The sequence below is a fragment of the Rhinatrema bivittatum genome, unplaced genomic scaffold, assembly GCF_901001135.1.
Source record: "Rhinatrema bivittatum unplaced genomic scaffold, aRhiBiv1.1, whole genome shotgun sequence".
Lineage (NCBI taxonomy): Eukaryota > Metazoa > Chordata > Amphibia > Gymnophiona > Rhinatrematidae > Rhinatrema > Rhinatrema bivittatum.
Genome location: NW_021820861.1, coordinates 51,442 through 75,257, shown reverse-complemented (window position 1 = coordinate 75,257; position 23,816 = coordinate 51,442). Strand labels below are relative to the sequence as shown.

The 23,816-nt window shown below is 43.4% G+C and overlaps 1 protein-coding gene across 1 annotated transcript in view; it reads right to left on the bottom strand.

Moving 5' to 3' along the window:
* Positions 1 to 23,816, bottom strand: part of LOC115082239 (carcinoembryonic antigen-related cell adhesion molecule 1-like) — a gene marked incomplete at its 5' end in the record, with an annotated part of 70,705 nt that overhangs the window by 45,460 nt on the left and 1,429 nt on the right. The window contains 2 exons of the mRNA XM_029586488.1: positions 21,952 to 22,046; positions 22,136 to 22,264. Coding sequence (XP_029442348.1) covers positions 21,952 to 22,046; positions 22,136 to 22,264 — 224 coding nt within the window. The remainder of the gene's footprint in view (positions 1 to 21,951; positions 22,047 to 22,135; positions 22,265 to 23,816) is intronic.

Here is a 23,816-nt window from a genome sequence, read left to right as displayed (position 1 = left end):
AACCCAGCTCATGGACCACCCTTTGTAAAAAATAGAGTCCTGGTGGTCCAGTGGACTGTCCACTCCTAGAAATCTCCCTAGTGACCTTAGTAGACCCCCAGACCTCACACCTAGTCCAAGCCCACCCCTGCTCCCCCCTCTAACCTGGAAAATATCATTATTTGCACAGTGGGGGCCTGGAGGGCGCCCTAGGCTCTGGGCCCATGGTGGCCTTTTCCCAAAACATGGCCATTTGCCTCATCAAGGCATTCACAAAGCTGAAGGGTCATTCTCCGTCGGGGAAAAATACTGCAGTTTAGCAAATGACTCTGTAACTCTGTTAAACAGGGGAAATAGCTCGAAGAGTTGTTAGCTGGATGGGAAAATCTAGGGGAAGCAGAGCTGCTGTGGGCAAAAGTAAAAGGAGATATTGTAAGGGCAGCTAACCTTTTTGTTAGAAAAATAAAAGATGAAAAAAGAGCCCGCTATGTTTTTCTAAAGCAGTCACTGAAAAGGTAAGGGAAAAAAGGTTGTCGTTAATAAACTAGAAGAGATCACAGGAAAAGGAAGACAGGCGACATTATCTGGAAAAGATAAGAGAAGCTGGGAAAGTAGTCAGGAGAGTGAAGCTGCAAATGGAAATAAAAGGGGGGGGAACAAGATTTTTTTTTATATGTTTGCCATAGGAGAACATGCAAAAGAGGTACTTTGAGGTGCAGAGTAGGGATGTGCAGAGCAAAAGTTTATGTCCATATGTCCATATGTCCAAAGGGGGTCCCATTTGCGGTCAATATGGACATAAACAGAATTAAATGAGTTGAGTATATGTCCATATGTGCAAATAAAAATTTAAACCCCTCACCCTCCTTAATCCCCCCCCCCCCCAAGACTTACCACAACTCCCTGGTGATCCAGCGGGGTCAGGACACCATTTCTGACCAACTTTGCAAGGAGCACGTGACGTCGGCGTCACGTCGGAGTGACGCGGCGTCACGTGATTCCCCGCGGGGTCGCTTCCGGGATCCTCGTTCGGCCCAAAAGGAACTTTTGGCCAGCTTGGGGGTGTCAGGAGGCCCCCCCAAGCTGGCCAAAAGTTCCTTTTGGGCCGAACGAGGATCCCAGAAGCGACCCCGCGGGGAATCAAGTGACGCCGCATCACTCCGACGTGACGCCGACGTGACGTGCTCCTTGCAAAGTTGGTCAGAAATGGCGTCCTCACTCCTCGCTGGATCACCAGGGAGTTGTGGTAAGTCTTTGGGGGGGGATTAAGGAAGGTGAGGGGTTTAAATTTTTATTTTGGATCAACAATCGCGATTTCCAACATATTCAACATAGCTATGTTGAATATGTTGGAAATCCGATCGTTTATGTCTCATCACTTTTTTAAGTTAAAAAAAAAAAAAAAGTAGCGTTTTACATTTATGTTCAATACGAATGCACACCCCTAGTGCAGAGGTAAAGGAGAGGAATTTGTAGAGTCTGGCAAGGAAAAAGTGGATTGCTTAACAAATATTTCTTTTCGGTCTTCACTGAGGAAAGTCCTGGAGTAGGACCACAGAAAATGGACACAAATAGGATCGGAAGAGAGGTAAACCTCTATTTTCAGAAGACTGGGTTCATGAGGAGCTAGCTAGGTAAAGTGATGGGGTTGGACAAGATACATCTGAGGGTTATAAGGGAACTTTTTACTGCTTCTTAGAGTCAGGAGTAGTTCTGAAGAACTGGAGACCGGTGGATGTGGTGCCTTTTCACAAAAATGGAATTAAGGAGGAGGCTGGAAACTACAGGCTGGTTAGTCTGGCCTCTGTGGTGAGAATCACTGCTAATAGTGCAGTTTCTCCAATGAATTGCAGAATCGGAGACAGCATGGTTTTACAAGAGGTAAATCATGTGAAACAAATCGGATCAATTTCTTTGACTGGGGGACACAGGGCCAGTGCAAGGGGATTAGGCGCCCTAGGCACTTTCTGCCTTGCGCCTGCAGTCCCCTGGTCACGCCGCCACCCCGATTTCGGCCCCAATTGCGCTGGGCCGCGAGCAGCTGAAACTCTTCTCCTCCTCCTTGCCAGTGCTCTCGGCCAGTGGCCCCACAAGGCTTTCGCCCCCTAATGAACAGCACGTTAGGCTCAGGCCTAGTTTGCCTAGTGGTTCCACTGGCCCTAGGGGGACGAGAGAGTTGGATCAGGGAAGTGCATTAGATGTAGTGTTCTTGGATTTCAGTAAGGCCTTTGATACAGGGGACTACTTATGAATAATAGGGATGTGAATCGTTTTTTGACGATTTAAAATATCGTCCGATATATTTTAAATCGTCAAAAATCGTTAGGGCCACAATACAATACCAATTCCCCCGATTTATCGTCAAAAAATCGTAAATCGGGGGAAGGGGGAGGGCAGGAAAACCGGCACACTAAAACACCCTAAAACCCACCCCCGACCCTTTAAATTAAATCCCCCACCCTCCCGAACCCCCCCCCCCCCCAAATGCCTTAAAATACCTGGGGGTCCAGCGGCGGTCCGAAATGGCCTCCTGCAATTGAATCGTGTTGTCTTCAGCCGGCGCCATTTTGCGCCGCCATTTTGCAAAATGGCGGCGCAAAATGGCGGCGGCCATAGACCAACACGATTCGACTGCAGGAGGTTGTTCCGGACCCCCGCTGGACTTTTGGCAAGTCTTGTGGGGGTCAGGAGGCCCCCCCAAGCTGGCCAAAAGTCCCTGGGGGTCCAGCAGGGGTCCGGGAGCGATTTCCTGCCGCGAATCGTTTTCCGTATGGAAAATAGCGCCGGCAGGAGATGGACTGCAGGAGGTCGTTCAGCGGGGGTTCCGGACCCCCGCTGAACGACCTCCTGCAGTCGATCTCCCGTACGGAAAATGGCGCCGGCCATACGCGTATGGCCGGCACCATTTTCCATACAGAAAACGATTCGCGGCAGGAAATCGCTCCCGGACGGGGGCGGGGGTCCGGAACGACCTCCTGCAGTCGAATCGTGTTGGTCTATGGCCGCCGCCATTTTGCAAAATGGCGGCGCAAAATGGCGCCAGCTGAAGACAACACGATTCAATTGCAGGAGGCCGTTTTGGACCGCCGCTGGACCCCCAGGTAATTTAAGGCATTTGAGGGGGGGGATTTAATTTAAAGGGTCGGGGTGTGGGTTTTAGGGTGTTTTAGTGTGCCGGTTTTCCTGCCCTCCCCCTTCCCCCGATTTAGCTACGGACCGCCGCTGGACCCCCAGGTAATTTAAGGCATTTGTGGGGGGTTCGGGAGGGTGGGGGATTTAATTTAAAGGGTCGGGGGTGGGTTTTAGGGTGTTTTAGTGTGCCGGTTTTCCTGCCCTCCCCCTTCCCCCGATTTAGCTACGGACCGCCGCTGGACCCCCAGGTAATTTAAGGCATTGGGGGGGGGGGTTCGGGAGGGTGGGAGATTTAATTTAAAGGGTCGGGGGTGGGTTTTAGGGGGTTTTAGTGTGCCGGTTCACGATTTTAACGATTTTCACGATACTCTAAACACCCAAATGGCGACGATACGATTCCCTCCCCCTCCCAGCCGAAATCGATCGTTAAGACGATCGAGGACACGATTCACATCTCTAATGAATAAACTGAGTGCCCTAAAGTGACCAACTAGATTAGAATCTGGTAAAGTAGGAGGCAACAAAGGGAGGTAGGAAATAGAGTTTACTCCAAGGAGAGTGATGTTTCTAGTAATGTGCTGTAGGGATCAATCCTTGGACCTGCTCCTTCTTTAAGTTTAGTGAGCTCTTCACAAATACCCTGCACTGAAAATCGATTGAGGTTTTCCTCACTTCCAATCTTATTTATGTTCGTTTAGTGTGATCCTGCTGCAGGCCCTTTCCACAGTGAACTCAAACATAAATATTTGTTAAGCAATTTTTCTTTTTCCACATCAGCCTCGACATATTCCTCCCCTTCACCTTTGAGTCTCACAATACCACTTCTGCACTTCCTTCTATCACTAACATATCTAAAAAAAAAAAGGTCTCGTCCCCTCGTTTTACCGTATTTGCTATTTTTTCTTCTATTGAAATTTTTGCATTCTGACTACTTTCCCAGCTTTTGTTATTTTTTCCAGATATTGTTGCCTGTCTTCCACTTTCTGTGATCTCTTGTAGTTCATGAATGCAAACCTTTTCTCCCTTACCTTTTCAGTTACTTCTTTAGAAAACCATAATGGCCGTTTTTCCTCTTTTCTTTATTTACTTTCCTAATAAAAAGGTTAGTTGCCCTCATAATATATATTTTTAGTTTTGTCCACTGCTGTTTTACAGACATTTAAATACTTCCAAGATATCGAGGCACAGGAAATGGGCTTCTTTGAATAGAATGAGGGAGTCATGGAATGAGGGTGAAAGGTGGTAGACTAAGGAATAATCTAAGGAAATCTTTCTTTACAGAAAGGGTGTTGAATAAGAATTGCCATACATAAGAACATAAGAATTGCCATATTGGGTCACACCAAGGGTCCATGAAGCCCTGTATTCTGTCCTCAACAGTGGTCAATCCAACTCGCAAATACCTGGCAGGATCCCAAACAATAAACAAACCTTTTTTTAAACCCAGCTATACTAACTGCCTTAACCACATCCTCCAGCAATAAATTCCAGAGCTTAATAGTGCCTTGAGTGAAAACTAATTTTTTCCCATTTGTTTTAAATGTGCATGTGATGATGCAGTACAATATATCTTAGTCCTTGCACTAAACAAGGGAGAACAAAACAATAAGACAGGACATTTTGGGAGTAAACCAGATCTAATAAAATCTAAGATGGCTGCTATGGAAACTACAATGCCCATACTCCCTTGCAAAAAGGGTTGAAAGAGCAGAGCAAGAAAATTCTGGGCCACAGTGACTCATTAGAATTAAAGTAGTTGGCTGTCAGCTGCTTAAAAGAGGAGTGGTTTAGACAACAAGAGGAGTTGTGAGAGCTGGAGAAACAGCAGCATCAGAACTCCTGAGTCTTCCCAACACCAAACCATGGAAGAGCCTCTGAGGAAGAGGAATCAGAGCCAGCTTTATAGGAGCTTCAGCACTAAAGTTAAGTCCTCTTCCTTTTGAAAAGCCATTAGGGATTAAAACCCATTAGTTATTGAGGATCTTAGAAAATCAAGCAAGGACCAGACAAGGGTTTCAGAGACATAGAGCCTTGGGAGAATATCTGGATGCAGGAAGAGTGGAAATTGTGTGAGGCTGAAGTGTTGCTGCACTTTGTGGGGGGGGTTTTTCACTGCTGCAAGAGTTCTAAGTGATTGTAACCCAGAAAGCCATTGTGTTAAAATAGAGCCGGCTTCCTGATTTAGGGAGATTTTTTATTTGTTATTACTGTCTTAAATTAAAAGGGGAATTTTGGAATTGCCTGCTGGGTGTCTTCCGTGGTTTTCCCTGCAGTAGTGTATTCTGCATTCTCTTTGTTAAAAGACAGTGATCCTGTCTGATGAGCAACTGAAAAGTGATAGAGAAAATGCATTAAGGAAACTTAAGAGCCCTGAAGCTGTTCAAATAGCAGTTAATTTTGTACTTTTCAAACCTAAATACTGAAAGAATTTGTGCGTAAAATGTGATAGAGAAAATGTATGGGGAAATTGAATTGTGAACAATAAATATTGCTATGGAGAAATTTAAGAGAAACATAAGGAGAGTTTGGGTTTTTTTTGAGGTGCTTCCGTTTTTGGTGTTGGTTTGTAACTGGAACAAGCCCAAGGTAAATCATGATTGTGAAAGGTAAAACTCCCAGATTTATAGGCCAGTATCCCAGCTATTGAGGACCGTTTAATAGCAGCCCTAGACCATGTCCACCTGTTTCACTGAAGGGATAGAGGGTGACTGCAGGCTTAAAACATGGGGTCTTTAATGAGATTGAGTAGAGACAGCTGTTGGCACCAGGAGAGCTACTTATGATAGTCTCTTAGGCTCAGAAGTATGGAGAGGAGGCCTCTGGTAGAGGCCTGAGGACAGAGAGAGGTAGTGAGCCCTGACTTGAGGCTTTGATGGAAGTAGACTAACTGTTTGTTCTGGCATAGGCTATCCTCCACTTGAGCCAAGACTCCTGAACTGCCCGTCAGAGAGACCACAATGTGCCTTTGCACCTGGAGTCGCATTACAGTGCTACTTGTTTTCATGGAGTGTCCCTTAGTCTTTGTATTTTTTTGAAAGAGTAAATAACTGATTCACATTTACTCATTCTAGTCTTCTTATGATTTTATAGACCTCTATCATATTCCCCCTCAGCTGCTGCTTCTCCAGCTGAACAGCCCTAATGTCTTTATCCTTTCCGCAGAGGGGAGTCGTTCCATCCCCTTTATCATTTTGGTTCTCTTCTCTGCACCTTTTCCAGGGTAACTATATCTTTTTTGAGATGCAGTGACCAGAGCTGCACACAGTAGTCTAGGTGCAGTCTCACCATGGTGCAATACAGGGGTATTATGACTTTCCTCATTTTATTCTCCATTCCTTTCCTACTAATCCCTAGCATTCTGTTTGCAGAGGATTTCAAAATATTATTCATGATGATGCTGTGAAGGGTAGTAGGTATCTGAGTTCTTGCGGCGTAGTTGACGCAGCTTCGAGGGTGAACCCCCGAGGCTTACGCTGGCAGCTGGTGAACATGCCCTGTAGTGGGACAGTCTGTATCTTCACTTTACCAGTCACTTTCCTCTGGGGATGGGTTCTGGCAGCTGGCAAGTGGGTCCCTAGGGCAGTGAAGATAACTGAAGTCCAAAAGCACACCGGGGTCAGGAAGGGCAGGCAGGAGTCAGTCAGCCCAAGGTCAGGGCAGGCAGCTAGCAAGAGTGGTCAGGTCTAGATGGCAGGCCAATCATGGTCAGGACCAAGCAAAATATCAAGATCTGGAGAGTCAGGCCAAGAGTGAATGGAGACACACTGAAGACACTGGACAAGACAGATAAGAAAAAGTGAGGCTGGAGAAGACAAAACTGGAGAAGACAAGGCTGGAACATAGGAATCAGGAATGCTATGCAACACACACTGCAAGGCAGAAAAGCCATTGCTGAGGCAAGACAATGCTGCAGGACCTTTGCTTAAATAGCCCAATAAGCCTGAAATCAGGAGGCTTCGCTCTGTGTTTCCCACCACGGGCCCTATCTTATGTGTGCACATGCATGCTCGCGCACCTAAAGAGAAGCAGCGGACTGGTTGGGATGGCAGTACAGTGGCAGTCAGCGGTGTGCAGCAATGGTGTAATCCTACTGCAACAGGATTGGACAGCAGCTGGGGTGAGTGCAGCAGCTCGCAGGGCAGTTCCATGAGCCACCGAACATGACAGATACTCGGATCCTTTTCCTGAGTGGTAACGCCTAATATGGAACCTAACATTGTTTAAGTACAGTATGAGGGCCTCACTCTACACTTTTCTACATTAAATTTCATCTGACATTTAGATGCCCAGTCTCACAAGGTCCTTCTGCAATTTCTCACAATCTGCTTGTGATTTAGCACTCGAAATTTTGTGTCATTGCTCGGAATTCCTCTCTCCTGATTATTTATAAATATATCAAAAAGCACCAGTCCCAGTACAGATCCTTGAGGCACACTACTGTTTATCCTTCTCCACTGAGAAAACTGACCATTCTCTGTTTTCTGTCTTTTAACCAGTCTCTCATGGGGCACTTCGTCAAATGCAAATGCCTTCTGAAAATTCAAATGCACTACACCCACTGGCTCACCATTTATGCACGTTTATTAACCCCTTCAAAAAAAGTAGCAGATTGCTGAGGCAAGATTTCCCTTGTGTAAATCCATGCTGTCTGTGTCCCATTAAATCTGTTCTGTAATGGAACAGCCTCTCTCTGGAGGTGAAAGAGGCAAAGGACAGTACCTGAATTCAAGAAAACGTGAAATAAGCTGAGGGGATATCTGAGGTAGTGGTAGGGACTGTAGAGCTGAGCAATAGGTATGGCTGTTTTTTGTTTTTTTTTTTTCTCTGCAGTCATGTTTCTTTGTAAGTGCAAAGCAAAACTGTCTCCAGCTCCACCGTCTGGAATTCTTCTGCTCAGTCCAGATAAACTTGTGTGAACAGGACCTACACAGTTGTGTGGATGAGTAGGTATGCTTACTTATAACAGCTTGGTAGTATTATGTTGTCTTGGTTTTTGTTTTCCTGTTTGGTAATGTGTCAATTTTATGAAATTTGAATATATTATTTTATATTTTACATTTATTCTGTATCAGTTTAGCATGGTAATCCTTTATAGACAGAATATAAATATATTTAAATTCATGTTTACCCACATTTTGGATGAGCAATTTTTAAAAAGCCCCTTTCTGCAGGTAAAATACTGTTTTACCTGTGGAATTTACCCTCTCAGAGGGTAATTTTCAAATGCACTTCTGCAGGCAAAGTAGTGCTTTGTACTTAGAAATGGTTCTTTACAAAACTGCACAATTGATATGTGTGTAAAATTATGCACATACACACTGTCTGCACATACGTTTATGCATGTAGGGGAGAAGCAACCCTATGTACTGTGGATGGGATCGGGTCTTATGTGCATAGTTTTGTAGTTAAAATAGCATGCACATAGTCCTCTCTGCAAAATATTGCACAGCAAATAACAATTGTAATTGTGTGCACAGCAGAGATGGACTGGAGTTTCACTGTTACCAGCTGCTTTCCCTGCAGGTTGAGCCCCTGGGTTTCGGGGGCAGCAGCTCTTAGGAGAACATCTCTGAGGAAGAGGACTAACTGGAGGTGAAGTGAACCAATGGCGAGGTGGTCGCTGCACATTGTAGCTGATGAAGATTGAAGACAGGCTGAGGCTGAAGATGAAGACAGAACTCCGGTAGTGACAACAAATCTACCAATGAGGTAGACGACCTGGGGCCGAGGCAAGGAGGTGCTGCTGAGGGATTCTTTTATAGGCAGGAGCACCACATCATCAGGAGGCATCGTGGGGAGGTTTCCTGCCACAGGCCCTTTAAATCAGGGCAGTTTGGGGATGCACATGCCTAGGAGCTGGGCAGAAGGAGAGAGCGACAGCTGTGCCTTTGCTGCCAAAGGAGAAAGTGCTGCACTAGAGCAGGCACTGGAAAGTGAAAGGAGGAGAGTGTAATTCTGAACATTGGCCCGAGGCGCAGAAGAAGCTTGTCCCAGCAATGGTGACAGCATTGACCCAGCTTGGAAAGAAAAGCTTCAGTGTGCAGGGTGTTGACTATACCCGGGTTCAATTCCCGGCATCTCCACCATTGCTGAACGTACTGATGGTATTTCTGCTGAAGAAAAAATACCAGAGACCTTGAATGCCAGACTCTAAAGGAAAAGTTATAAACAACTCTTGCAGGACTTCAAAGATAACAACAGAATCAACAAAGTGAGACACAGGATGAAGCAGGAGACGGCACTGAAGGGTACGAAGCAGATAATCTGTGGGAAGGAATTCTAAGGGAGAGATGATAAGGGGGAGACGAAGCAGACAAAGCAATAAATTTTGTGGTGTGAAACATGCAAGCAGAAACCAGATGGCTTGCTGACTTTGCTAGTTTAACCTATATAAGCAGTAGGGCTCTAAGCAAGGGGAGGTTCAAAAGCCAGCGCTGTGCTATTTACTATAATGTAAGTACATTGTTTTATTTTCCCGTATGTATCGCTCTCTGTTTGTTTATACACAGTATATGATTTACATTAAAGACTAATAAGGAAAAATAGAATCAGAGTTGTTCTTTTAAACAATTTTAACTTTGCATTGGATCTTTTAAACAATTTGGTGGAGAATGCGGGCACCTTCCGCATATGTTTGTGGGAGCAACTCTGATTGTTTCTAGTGCAGTGTAGAAGATTCACGTTCTTTGGTGATTCCCTTGACTCGGAATGATCAGCCGTGGTCAGGGAGTAATCAGTTTAAAGCCAAGTCCTGTGTGAATCTTGCTGAAAGGTGCACCTAAGGGGTTTAGATTCACGTTCTCAGCAGAGGCTGAGTCCTGTGTGAATCGTGGTGATTATTTTAGATTCACGTTCTAAGCAGAGGCTGGGTCCTGTGTGAATCGTGGTGATAGTTTTGAGAAAAGGCGCCAAAGGTTTTAACGCTGCAGCAATTGTTGTTTTTCTTGTATTTTTTTGTCTGGTTTGCTATTAGCGTGTATATATTTATTAAGATAAGAAGTTGTGAGTTATTACAGAAGGGCAGGCTTTCTGCCCCATCCTTTGCAATCCCGGAGTATGCCAGCACTCCGGTAACGTACATAATTGGTTACCCGAGACGTGTTTACTCGCAATGAAGGATCTCGAGCTGGCCCTGGATAAGGATCCCTTCCATCTGACAGTGGAAGATGTCTATGACATCTCCTCCGTGATCGGCAGGGATCTGCTGAAGTGCGGAGGCAACTCACAGGGGCAAGCAGCCAGAATCTCTGAGCTGCAGTTTAAAATCATCCGCATCCTGGAACTGTTAGAAGCCCTGGTGAATCGGTGCAGCCAGAGCAAGGAGGGGGAGCTGAGACTGGAAAGAGATAATCTGAAGTTGGAGCGACTGTCGGAGGACGGTGCGAGAGGTAATACGGGGCAGCCAAGCCTTGTAATAGATATGGAGATGGTTTTGGTTCAGGCACAGACAGAAATGCTTACACCAGTTGCAGAAAAGCAGAGTAGGAATTCTGACAACGTATGCCAGTCTCCACAGAAAGTTAGTGACCAGCCTTTAAAGGCAGCTGGATATCAGCCTACAGGGAACCCCGCTAGGACTGATATCACGAACAGAGTTCATTGTACTCCCGTTATAGAATTAGATTCCCCAGCCCGTGAACAGATTAATGAAACAGTTGGAGCCTGTGGCTATCAGCATAATGACCCAGCCTCTTTAAGACCTTTAGACAAGTGTTTAAGAACATTTGAGGGACAGAATGAAAATTGTCCTGAGACGACAGCAGATAGGGTAGATGCCCCAGTGGCACACAATACCAGGTTTAGGAAAAGGGGAGTGCCTGACAACACTCCGTTACGTTTTATTGCCCCTATCATTCCTTTCTTTGCAGTAGTAGAACACTTTTTTGTTCTGTCGCTCTTACACAAATGTGTCATGATTATGTATCCCATTCTGTGTGTAGTTCACTTTAGCATTATGTGACAAAGACTGATTTAAGTGACCTAATGAAAAGCTTGTCATATTTTAATTGTGCAGCTATAGATTTAGCTAAAAGATTTTCAGAAGCAGGGAGAGACTAACCTTTTTTCTCTCTCCCATCTATCCCACATGACTAAACTTGAAGGAATGTAAACAATTCTGGTTTCCTGATTTGGCAATTAGAATCTTTTAGTTTGATTATCTTCTAAGTAGTGATTTTTAACTTAACGATGCTGCTCAGTTACTTATAGCTAGCCGTTTAAAAATTTGTAATGTGATTTAAAAGATTACAATTAACCTCTCTTTGTATATGAGATTGTTCTTTTACAGATTTACAAGAATAAAAGCTGCCGTACAGGAAGCTGAGGGTTTTTCTTTCTCCTAGATTTTGTTTTGTTTCTGAACAGATCTGTTTTAAAATTTTGATTTTTGCTTAATTTTGGATCCAAAGATTTTTGTTTTTACTTTTAAAAGGCCTACTTTTTGGACTTTAATGTTCGATAATTGTTTTCTGTCTGTGGTTCTCTGTCATTATGTGTTCTGTTTGTGTGTCATTGTGTGTAGATGAAGACAGAGTTTACTGACTAGAAAAGTGCACTGAATACATAATAGCTTCTGACGTCATTTAAGTAAAGTAAAGTTTTATTGACAAAATGTTTTAATAATGTTTTAGAGTATATTATGCTGAGGGGCGACTTTTTGATTACTTGCCAGTACAGTTTTACTCAAGAGAACGGAATGTATTTGTCTTCCCTACTACGAAAACATAACTTTGAGTCAGCGCAGCTGCAGTTTGTAGGAGAGCTGTCTCCAGCTCAAGGCCTACCAGATAACAGTACATTCCCATCATTTGTTTAGGTACAGGTTCAAGTGATGCTGTTAGTAATTCTCCACTCCAAGAAGGGGGGCCTTTCCCCGTAGACACTGTCAGCAAATCTTTTAAAAAAAAAAGCTAAGCAGGCTTGAAGAGGGGTCTAGCCAGTACGGCAACCCCATAAGCTTTTCCTTGCAAATTCCAATTGCATTTATTATGTTTCACAGAAGTACAGGTTTTGTTTTTTTTTCCTCTTCTCTTCAGCAATGAGGGCAGAGATATCCTTGTAGCTCAGAGTTCCTGCTGACTAACTAAAATTGGTATTATTCCACAGTGGCTCCTAAGGCAAAGAAGAAAGCTGTCCCTGCTAAGATCGAGGCCCAGTTAGAGTGCCTTGTCGTAGCGCCTCCTTGAGGCTTAACAGAAATATGAAATAATTTGACTGTAATCATTCTTATAATAATTTTGTTGTATGCCAGATTTTATTTTTCAGGTCGACAGCCTTCCTGCCATGAAAAAAGTGAGACTGATATCTTTAATTTTTCCAGATTTTTCCAGGTTATTTTCTTTTAAACAGAATTCTGATTTTTGTTTTACCCTGGCCAAGTCAAACATTTTCCAGTTTTTTTCTGGTTTAACTTTACTTTTTTATTTGATTTTTGAGCTCACAATATGTGTTAATTGTTGTTTTGTCTTTTGTGCAATGAATAGATGTGTGACAGTTTGAATGAAAGGATGTCTAAGCAAAATGTTTGACAACATCAGAAGTACTGCGATACTTCTTTGCATGGCATGCAACCATGCATCTGTCTGCCACTGCATTATTAGCTGGCATACAAAGTAATCATTGGAACCAGAATCTATATGCTTTAGCTGTACAGATAATTCATAACTGTCTAGTTTGTTCTACTCATATAGCTCGTCGAGGCCCAGCCGTGAGTCCCGGTAGCTTGCCTATTCCCCAGGGACCAGGTTTGGAATGGCACATTGATTACACTGACATGATTGAAGCAATTAAAGGAAAACGGTGATCAGGTACTACGGAAAAATTATACACATAAGACTTGGAAAGATCCGATCTACGTTGGACCATTCACAATTACAGATTTGAGCCACACTGCTGCTAAATTGACAGGACATTCTACTTGGGTACACCTATCGGATATTCGAACATTTAATCCAATTCCCAAAAGCTTACAGAAGTTAAAACATTGCAATATGCACTCTCAAATGCATATAATAGAACTATTAGTACAGAAGACAATGTCACGTGTAAATCATCCCCATGTGCAAGTCATTTGAACATTTCTATCAATGAAGGAGCAATTTGGCGAATTGTTCTGGGAGAGCGAATGATTTCAAAAACTCCTTATATACGTCCAATAATAGTAGGAACCGAACATGTAAATTTTACAATGGTATGGACAATGAAAATAAGGACATGCCAATATCCGCTATGGCACATTTTAAGTATTTGGCCCCATATGACTGCAGATAAATTAGTGCAGAAGTTGTCCTGTAATAGCTCTGATAATCTTACTATTTCTAAGATGTCTAATGTATATAATACTTCTTTTGATGTAATCATGCTTAATGCTTCTTCTATTAACAATCGCAGTACATGGTGGGTAGATCAGTTTTCAGTTTTTATCTGTAATGAACAGTTACATAAAGCTCCAATATCGAGTAATGACATTGTAAGAATACCAGATTCTTGTGTTAATGTATCATTTGAGCACCAAAAAACAGTATTAACCTATAATATTACATTTCCAGTTATGCCACGATGTACTCGACAACGACGCGAATGGTATGATACCCTCTTAGGGGGTGTAGGGAGTGGTTTAGGCATTCTCAATACGGTAGACACAGAGACTCTATATAATAAGTTAAACAGTTTAGAAAACCAACTATATAATCAGCAAATAATAATGGGACAATGGTTGCCTGTTATCCCAGATTTACATTTACGGAATGTACAGACGAAAAAATTAATAAATGAAATGGAAGATTTATTGATATCTTTTGCTAATCAAACATCCATAAATTTAACCAAAGTAATAAATAATACACGATGTAATATCCAAATAATTTATAATATACATCAGAAAGACAAGGTTCAGACAGCAATACAAGCCGGAATTATAGATCAAATATGTGATTTATTCCAGCGTCTCATATCCAAGGACGACTGGATAGTCCCGAAACGTGGCCATTGTACTGAATTTTATTGTTTAGGACAGATTGACATTTATAAAATAAGAAAGGCCAGCATGGTATGTCAATATTTTATTTCCCCAATTGTACATGATTTTAATGACAATATTACATTCTGGCAACCCAAATTACTAGGTGAATGGGTAAATGAGCAAAACCAATGGTGTACCGAAGTCCCTGAAGGTAAAATATGTCCTTTAGAATCCCCATTATCTGAACCGTGCTTACAGGTACATGACATCTGCATTTTTGATGTACGGTCTTCACGGTATGAATATTTTGTAGAAATTGGAGCCCAACATATTTGTGTGATTACAGCCAATAGAACTACTATAAAAAACAATCCCTGGATGGGAAATCACACAATCATTAGTAAATGCTATAACAATGTAAATGAACTATGGTGGAAGGATCAATCTTTCCTCTTATTCCCGGATTTAAGGAAAAATGTAACCAAAATACAAAGCTTTACATATGTTGAATGGCCCTTATGGCAAATTAATTATACTTTACTGAGGAAAGCAATCAACACCTCTAAGGTAATTAAAAAAGAACTAGAACAGGTTAAACAAGGTATTGAACAAATTATTGTTCAAGCTAGATTTGACAAACAAGAACTAAATCGACTTGCTGTAAAGATTAGAAATGATCTTTCCCATCATTGGTGGGATATTTTCACTGGAAAATCACCCTCAGCTGACAAATACGTAAAATGGCTTACTCATCCATTATTATTAACTCTGCTTAGTAGCATCGCATTAGTTATTTGGAATTGTTGTTTGACTTGTAAGATCTGGAAACGACCAGAAACCATACAGAACAGTATGATAGCCTATAGCAATATTAACCTGGACACTGCTCGCATAGTGCATACCACAAATCATGTCAGAGATAGAAGGGTTGAGGAAAGTAAGAGTAGTTAAAAGGGAGGTGTTAAGGAAAGATTCTTCCCCAGATTCAGAAGAACGGCCCTCATCTCTTTACTAGTCCCCTGTGTGAAGAATTGAACACCAGTATGAGCCAGGAGCTCTCCTGACTCAAGGGAGGATTGTTGACTATACCCGGGTTCAATTCCCGGCATCTCCACCATTGCTGAACGTACTGATGGTATTTCTGCTGAAGAAAAAATACCAGAGACCTTGAATGCCAGACTCTAAAGGAAAAGTTATAAACAACTCTTGCAGGACTTCAAAGATAACAACAGAATCAACAAAGTGAGACACAGGATGAAGCAGGAGACGGCACTGAAGGGTACGAAGCAGATAATCTGTGGGAAGGAATTCTAAGGGAGAGAAGATAAGGGGGAGACGAAGCAGACAAAGCAATAAATTTTGTGGTGTGAAACATGCAAGCAGAAACCAGATGGCTTGCTGACTTTGCTAGTTTAACCTATATAAGCAGTAGGGCTCTAAGCAAGGGGAGGTTCAAAAACCAGCACTGTGCTATTTACTATAATGTAAGTATATTGTTTTATTTTCCCGTATGTATCGCTCTCTGTTTGTTTATACACAGTATATGATTTACATTAAAGACTAATAAGGAAAAATAGAATCAGAGTTGTTCTTTTAAATAATTTTAACTTTGCATTGGATCTTTTAAACAAGGGTTGCTGCATTGTCCCACACAGCCTGGGTAGAGGAGGGAGCAGTGGGTTTGATCATTGTTCCTTTGATGGGGCGAGAGCTGGAGGGGAGTCAGCTTGGGATAAGGGGGAGGGAGAGGAGGGCTGGAGTGATGGGCTTGAGCCAGGGGAAAGGAAGAGAAAACTGGGTGGAGGGGTGGAGGAAATAGGAGGGGTAGAGCTGGATTGGGGGGGGGGGGGATGGGACAGATACATAGTGACATATTATGTCGTTTGATTTATCTTGGGTTTTTATCCCTTCAAGGTTTGGATAAGTTCTTGGAGGAGAAGTCCATTAACTGCTATTAATCAGCTTTACTTAGGGAATAGCCACTGCAATTAATTGCATCAGTAGCATGGGATCTTATTGATAATTGCCAGGTTCTTGTGGCCTGGTCTTGGCCTCTGTTGGAAACAGGATGCTGGGCTTGATGGACCCTTGGTCTGACCCAGCATGGCAATTTCTTATGTTCTTACCTTGATTGCCTGACATGTTTTTTGTTGGGGGGGAGACTTTTTGATGTATCCCCACCCTCCACTTATTTTAAATGCTGGTTTAAGTAAGACTTGAAACAACAGTTAGGGACTAAAATGCCCTTCTTGGATAGACACAAACCATCCCATCTGTAAAGATCTTTGTCCTCACAGGTACATCCCCAATGCACCCAATACCTTCTTTCCTGCACACAGGGGTAGATTTTCAAAGGGGTACACGCGTACCCCCCGAAAACCTACCCCAACCCCCCCCCCCTGCGCACTCCGAGCCTATTTCGCATAGGCTCGGCGGCATGCGCAAGCCCCGGGAAGCGCGTAAGTCCCGAAGCTTGCATGGGGGGGGGGGGGCGTTTCGGGGGCGTGGTCGAGGCCTCCGGACCATCCCCCGGGTCGGGTGATGGCGTGCCAGCAGCACGCTGGCGCGCGCAGATTTACGTCTGCTTTCTGCAGGCGTAAATCTGCCAACAAAGGTAGGGGGGGTTAGATAGGGCCGGGGGGGGGTAGGTTAGGGAGGGGAAGGTGAGGGGAGGTGGAAGGAAAGTTCCCTCCAAGGCCGCTCAGATTTCGGAGCGGCCTCTGTGGGAACAGGCAGCGCGTGCCGTCCCCGGATTTTATAAGATACGCACGTATCTTATAAAATTCAGCTTACTTTTGTTCGCGTCTGGTGCACGAACAAAAGTACGCCCACATGTACGTTTATAAAATCTACCCCATTTTTTTCATCCATGAATTAGTTCTATGTGAGGATAATTCCTTCTTCTGTAGCCAGGCTGCATTTCTGAGAAAGCAATGGATTTGTCCAGTGCTCTTCTCTACTTCTCAAATTTCTGTTGAAAGTTTACCAAATCATAATTTTGCATATTCTTTGTTCTTTGGTGCACAATGATCTCAAGTTCACATGCCTTTCTCATTTCTCCACAGAAAAATACATGTGCAACTCACATGGCATTCCTTCAGGAGACCCACTTGGATGAGAATGAGCACAAGAAACTGCAAAGTGACTGGGTTGAGCACTGTTTACTTGACAGGTTTTAATGATCCAAACATAAGAACATGCCATACTGGGTCAGACCAAGGGTCCATCAAGCCCAGCATCCTGTTTCCAACAGTGGCCAATCCAGGTCATAAGAACCTGGAAAGTACCCAAAAACTAAGTCTATTCCATAGGGATGTGCAGAGGGACGTCATACGTTGCATTCGTGATTCGGATTTGTCGGGGAACAAATGCGTTGCATTCGGCCGCATGGCGCCCCGATGCATTATTACGGCGAGTTATATTCGTGTCCCAGCTAAAATTAAAATTAACTACAACCCCCCACCCTCCTGACCCCCCCCCCCCCCAAGACTTACCAAAACTCCCTGGTGGACCAGCGGGGAGTCCAGAAGCCAGCCCCTGCACTCTCACACCCTCGTTTACCGGTTTCATCATGGCGCTGATAGCCTGTGTCACAGGGGCTACTGGTGCCATTGGTCAGCCCCTGTCACATGGTCACCGGCGCCATCTTGTGCTCCTACCATGTGACGGGCTGACCAATGGCACCGGTAGCCCCTGTGACAAAGGCTATCGGCGCCATGATGAAACCAGCACCGAGGGTGTGAGTGCAGGGGATAGTTCCCGGACCCCCTGCTGGACCACCAGGGAGTTTTGGTAAGTCTTGGGGGGGTTCAGGAGGGTTTGTTTAAATTTTTATTTAGGTGGCCGAATAAAACAGAAATCCGTTAAATACGTGGGGAGTCGCGATGCATTTCGCCTCCCCACGTATTTAACAGATAGGACAAAATTCGTTGCGGATCACAAATACGTGGAAAACGGATGCACACCCCTACTATTCCATGTTACTGTTGTAATGGCAGTGGCTAATTTCTAAGTCAACTTAATTAATAGCAGGTAATGGACTTCTCCTCCAAGTACTTATCCAATCTTTTTTTAAACACAGTTATACTAACTGCACTAACCACATCCTCTGGCAACAAATTCCAGAGTTCAGTTGTGCGTTGAGTGAAAAAGAACTTTCTCCGATTAGCTTTAAATGTGCCCCATGCTAACTTCATGGACTACCCCCTAGTCTTGCTATTATCCGAAAGAGTAAATAACCGATTCACATCTACCCGTTCTACACCTCTCATGATTTTAAAGACCTCTATCATGTCCCCCCTCAGCCGTCTCTTCTCCAAGCTGAAAAGTCCTAACCTCTTTAGTCTTTCCTCATAGGGGAGTTGTTCCATTCCCCTTATCATTTTGGTAGCCCTTCTCTGTACCTTCTCCATCGCAATTATATCTTTTTTGAGATGCGGCGACCAGAATTGTACACAATATTCAAGGTGCGGTCTCACCATGGAGCAATACAGAGGCATTATGACATTTTCCATTTTATTCACCATTCTCTTTCTAATAATTCCCAACATTCTGTTTGCTTTTTTGACTGCTGCAGCACATTGAACCGACGATTTCAATGTGTTATCCACTATGACACCTAGATCTCTTTCTTGGGTTGTAGTACCTAATATGGAACCTAATATTGTGTAACTATAGCATGAGTTATTTTTCCCTATATGCATCACCTTGCACTTATCCACATTAAATTTCATCTGCCATTTTGATGCCCAATTTTCCAGTCTCACAAGGTCTTCCTGCAATTTATCACAATCTGCTTGTGATTTAACTACTCTGAACAATTTTGTATCATCTGCAAATTTGATTATCTCACTCGTCACATTTCTTTCCAGATCATTTATAAATATATTGAAAAGTAAGGGTCTCATTACAGATCCCTGAGGCACTCCACTGCCTACTCCCTTCCACTGAGAAAATTGTCCATTTAATCCTACTCTCTGTTTCCTGTCTTTTAGCCAGTTTGCAATCCACGAAAGGATATTGCCAACTATCCCATTACTTTTTACTTTTCCTAGAAGCCTCTCATGAGGGACTTTGTCAAACGCCTTCTGAAAATCCAAGTGTACTACATCTACCGGTTCACCTTTATCCACATGTTTATTAACTCCTTCAAAAAAGTGAAGCAGATTTGTGAGGCAAGACTTGCCTTGGGTAAAGCCATGCTGACTTTGTTCCATTAAACCATGTCTTTCTATATGTTCTGTGATTTTGATGTTTAGAACACTTTCTACTATTTTTCCTGGCACTGAAGTCCGGCTAACCGGTCTGTAGTTTCCCGGATCACCCCTGGAACCCTTTTTAAATATTGGGGTTACATTTGCTATCCTCCAGTCTTCAGGTACAATGGATGATTTTAATGATAGGTTACAAAATTTTACTAATAAGTCTGAAATTTCATTTTTTAGTTCCTTCAGAACTCTGGGGTATATACCATCTGGTTGGGTGATTTACTACTCTTCAGTTTGTCAATCAGGCCTACCACATCTTCTAGGTTCACCGTGATTTGATTCAGTCCATCTGAATCATTGCCCATGAAAACCTTCTCCATTATGGGTATCTCCCTAACATCCTCTTCAGTAAACACCAAAGCAAAGAAATCATTTAATCTTTCCATGATGGCCTTATCTTCTTTAAGTGCCCCTTTAACCCCTCGCTCATCTAACGGTCCAACTGACTCCCTCACAGGCTTTCTGTTTTGGATATATTTTAAAAAGTTTTTACTGTGTTTTACCTCTAAGGCCAACTTCTTTTCAAATTCTCTCTTAGCCTCTCTTATCAATGTCTTTCATTTAACTTGCCAACTTTTATGCATTATCCTATTTTCTTCTGTTGGATCTTTCTTCAATTTTTGAATGAAGATCTTTTGACTAAAATAGCTTCTTTCACCTCCCCTTTTAACCATGCTGGTAATCGTTTTGCCTTCTTTCCACCTTTCTTAATGTGTGGAATACATCTGGACTGTGCTTCTAGAATGGTATTTTTTAACAATGACCACGCCTCTTGGACATTTTTTACTTTTGTAGCTGCTCCTTTCAGTTTTTTTTCTAACAATTTTTCTCATTTTATCAAAGTTTTCCTTTTGAAAGTTTAGCACAAGAGCCGTGGATTTGCATACTGTTCCTCTTCCAGTCATTAATTCAAATTTGATCATATTATGATCACTATTGCCAAGTGGCCCCACCACTGTTACCTCTCTCACTAAATCTTGTTGGGAAAAAAAATCAGCAGAACCAGGGGTCACAATTTAAAACTCTGGGAGGAAGATTCAGAACCAATGTCAGGAAGTATTTCTTCATAGAGAGGGTGGTGGATGCCTGGAATGTCCTTCCTGAGGAAATGGTGAAGACTGAAACCATGAAGGATTTCAAAGGGGCGTGGGATAAACTCTGTAGATCCATAAAACCTGGAGGATGGGAATGAAGAGAAGAGGTATGGGGGTGGCTTGTGGAATGACGGATACTACCTGGTGATTAATACCCTTATTCAATAAATATTCACATGGTTAATGAGACTCTAACATTGCTCTATGCTTCAACGGCAAGAGGAAATGTGGAATGAGGAGTTCAGTCAGGCAACAACCAACAAGGTAGCACAGTCCGAGTAAACAAGCGTGGGAGTAGCTTGCTTGTTGCGGCGGTTTTACCCCAAACCAATTAAGCCTGATACTTCACTTTCAATGCTTTTCCAGGGTAAATCTCTGCTTCAATGTTATCTCTGCTTCAAAGAGGGAATGAAAAAAGATTTATATTCAGATAAAAAGAACTGAATTGCACAGTCTGGGTAAGCAAATAAGCAAATTAAGCCTGATACTTCACTTTGAATGCATATCCAGTGCAGCTCACTGCTTCAACGGCAGGGCGAATGAAGAAATAGGATTTACATCCAGCCAACATCTAACAAGGCATTGATCTGAGGGTATGTGTATATAAACATCGGGGTAACTTGCTCAATACGACGGTTACTACCCTCAAACATTAAGCCTTATACTTCACTTTGATACAGATCCAACACTGCTCTCTGCAACAATGGTGGGGGTGGAAGGAAATTAGAATAAAAAGCCACCAATAAGGGCCCTGGACTCAGCGGTCGGAGTAACAGATAAATATGAGAAAATGTGTGAAAGCTTGCTGGGCAGACTGGATGGGTCTATTGGTCTTCTTCTGCTGTCATTTCTATGTTTCTATGTGTATATTGGATACCGTGCAAGAGACACAAAAAGGGGTTGACTTAGCAATAGTTTGAAACTTGTGAGCAGTAGCGCCAGTCATCAAAGCTTCAACATTTCTCCACCTAACTTGTGGATTTCCCACCATCCCTACAAGTTGAGTCAAATGGAAAGGACAGGACTTGCCTTCCTTTCTTTCACAGTTAGCTCCATACGGCCCTCACTATGGAGTCCCCTTCTAGAATGTATTTATCTTCTTTTGGGTGTCTCTGCTCTCTCTTGTAAATTCATTACTACAGCAGACTCCCTCATTAACTTTAATCCCTATTCCAGGTGTCTCTGGAGGCTTCTCCTTCATGTGCCACAACAGATACCTTTGAGCCACAGTCCGAGTTTTCCCTAAGCCTGTAGTAAGATAGACTCTTCTCCTCCTTCTAGAAGAAGTCTGTGCCAGTGGCATGGGGTAGAGCAGTCTCTAGGGTTGTTCTTTGAATGAGTTGTACTCACCCCTTAGGCTAGTAAGTTTCCTTTTTAACAGATTCTCTACAGATACCTAAATGCTCTATGCAATACCCTTCAGCAGAGCATTTATGTACCTCTTATACATGGAGGGGATCACATGCACCTGTCTCTCCTTGCATGGGTTTTACTATGGAAATATTTGGTGATAACTCACAGAAGCTCCTCCTGGATTCTGAGGTATAATGTTCTCATACGGGGCTGGAGATGCTTTGCTCACATCATGGACCTCAAACATGTTCTCTTTGTCACCTGGAGCATGAGATGGAAAAAACATAAGGTTTGGCCTCCGATTCTCACTCTGTGATAAAACTGTTTACCAAAGCTGGGGAGGCACTTACTAGTTTTTCCTCTCTGGTAGTTGCTGCATTTCTTGTAAAAAAGAACAGCCGCAGTGATCAGTAGAACAGCACCAAGGCCAGTACCACAGCTGACTCCTACTTCAATCTTCCAAGTCCAGTCAGGCTGTACTGAGAAAATACGGGCCTCACGGTTACAGGACTCCAGAACCTAGGACAGTACCAAGAGCTGCCAGAAACATAAGCAGTGTTTCCCCCAACAAAGACTGTCCCACAGATTCTACGCCCATGTATCCCCCGTTCCTTGCTTCCTCCATAATTCCTTCTAAATTTAGTTCCTAAATATTATCCATACTATTCTCCCATGACTCTCCCTTAACATTAGTATTAATAATTATGTGTACAGTTTATACCAGATGTATGCAGCACTGTACAGATACACATAATGGATGGTCCCTACTCCTTGGAGTCAAGACCAACAATAAAAAAACATGGACGAGATGTGTGGGGGGCAATAGATCCTAGCTTGATGTCAAATGAGGTAACAATGGCAAGGTACCCTGAGGCATAAGGGTCAGAAGGATCATCAATGTGGAAATAAAAATCCCCTAAATACTGTTTTCCTTGGCTGTGAACCATGTGAAGTTTCACCCTTTGTCACAGATTGGTGATGGTCTGCATGGGGTTTGGACACTGACATGGGCAGAAAGTACACACAAAATAGGACCATGAAACTATAAAAAAAATCTGTGGTAGTGCTGGCGTGTCTGCCCCAGCACCCCCCCCCCCTTACTGTAAAGATTCAGAGGTCCTCCATATACACCCCAAAAATCAGACTTAAGTGGACAAACAGCTGGGCATTGAGAATTCCCAATGGCTGACCAGCCCCGAGATAGCTAGATACCTTTTTTATCTGGCTAAAAAGTTATCCGGCTAGCTCAGGGGCAGGACAGGACATTTGAGGGCGGAGTCAGCTACCCAGCTTGAGTTGCTGGATCACCCCAATTTTTATAGTTATCCAGCTAACATAGGCCTGGATTCTCTAAGGTCGCAGACCTTAGAGAATCTGGCAGTAAAGGGGGCGGGGGCAAAGCGGGGGGCGGTCCTGCAATAGCCGGCAGCAATCGCACTTCCGTGGTGTGATCGCTGCCAGCTGTCGCGCCGAATAACTACACCATAAAAGGTGTGGTTATTCAGTGCAAAACTGGCGGCGATAAGGAATCTTACCTTTCACTGCCAGTGATGAGTGCACAGCGTCGGCCCCGATGCCGCCCCGACTCCTACTCTTCCGGGGCCGACTCCACCTCGACTCTGCCCCGAGCTAGCTATTACACGCAAAAAGGGATTTTTTGCATGCAAAACGTCCCTTTTCACGTGCGATAGCGTTAGAGAATGACCCTCATAGCTGGCTAACTTTAGCACAGCCTGGGAAACTGGATACTTATCCAGTTAACTGTGACACAGCCAGATAAATTCAGCAGCATGGCCACTCAATACCGAAGCATAGTTATCCAGATAAGTTTACCTGGTTAACTTTGGTCACTGGCTGTTGGCTGAAAATGTACGGCGTGAGGTTCTGAATTCTTGTAGATGGAGCTGATGAGTGGGGGTCATGGCATGCCTATATATTTTCCTCTATAAAGAAAACATTACCCCTGGGAAACCTCAGAGCAAGTGTTCTGTACAAGCAGAAAGTCTGCATTATGTTTTGCTACTTGAAGAC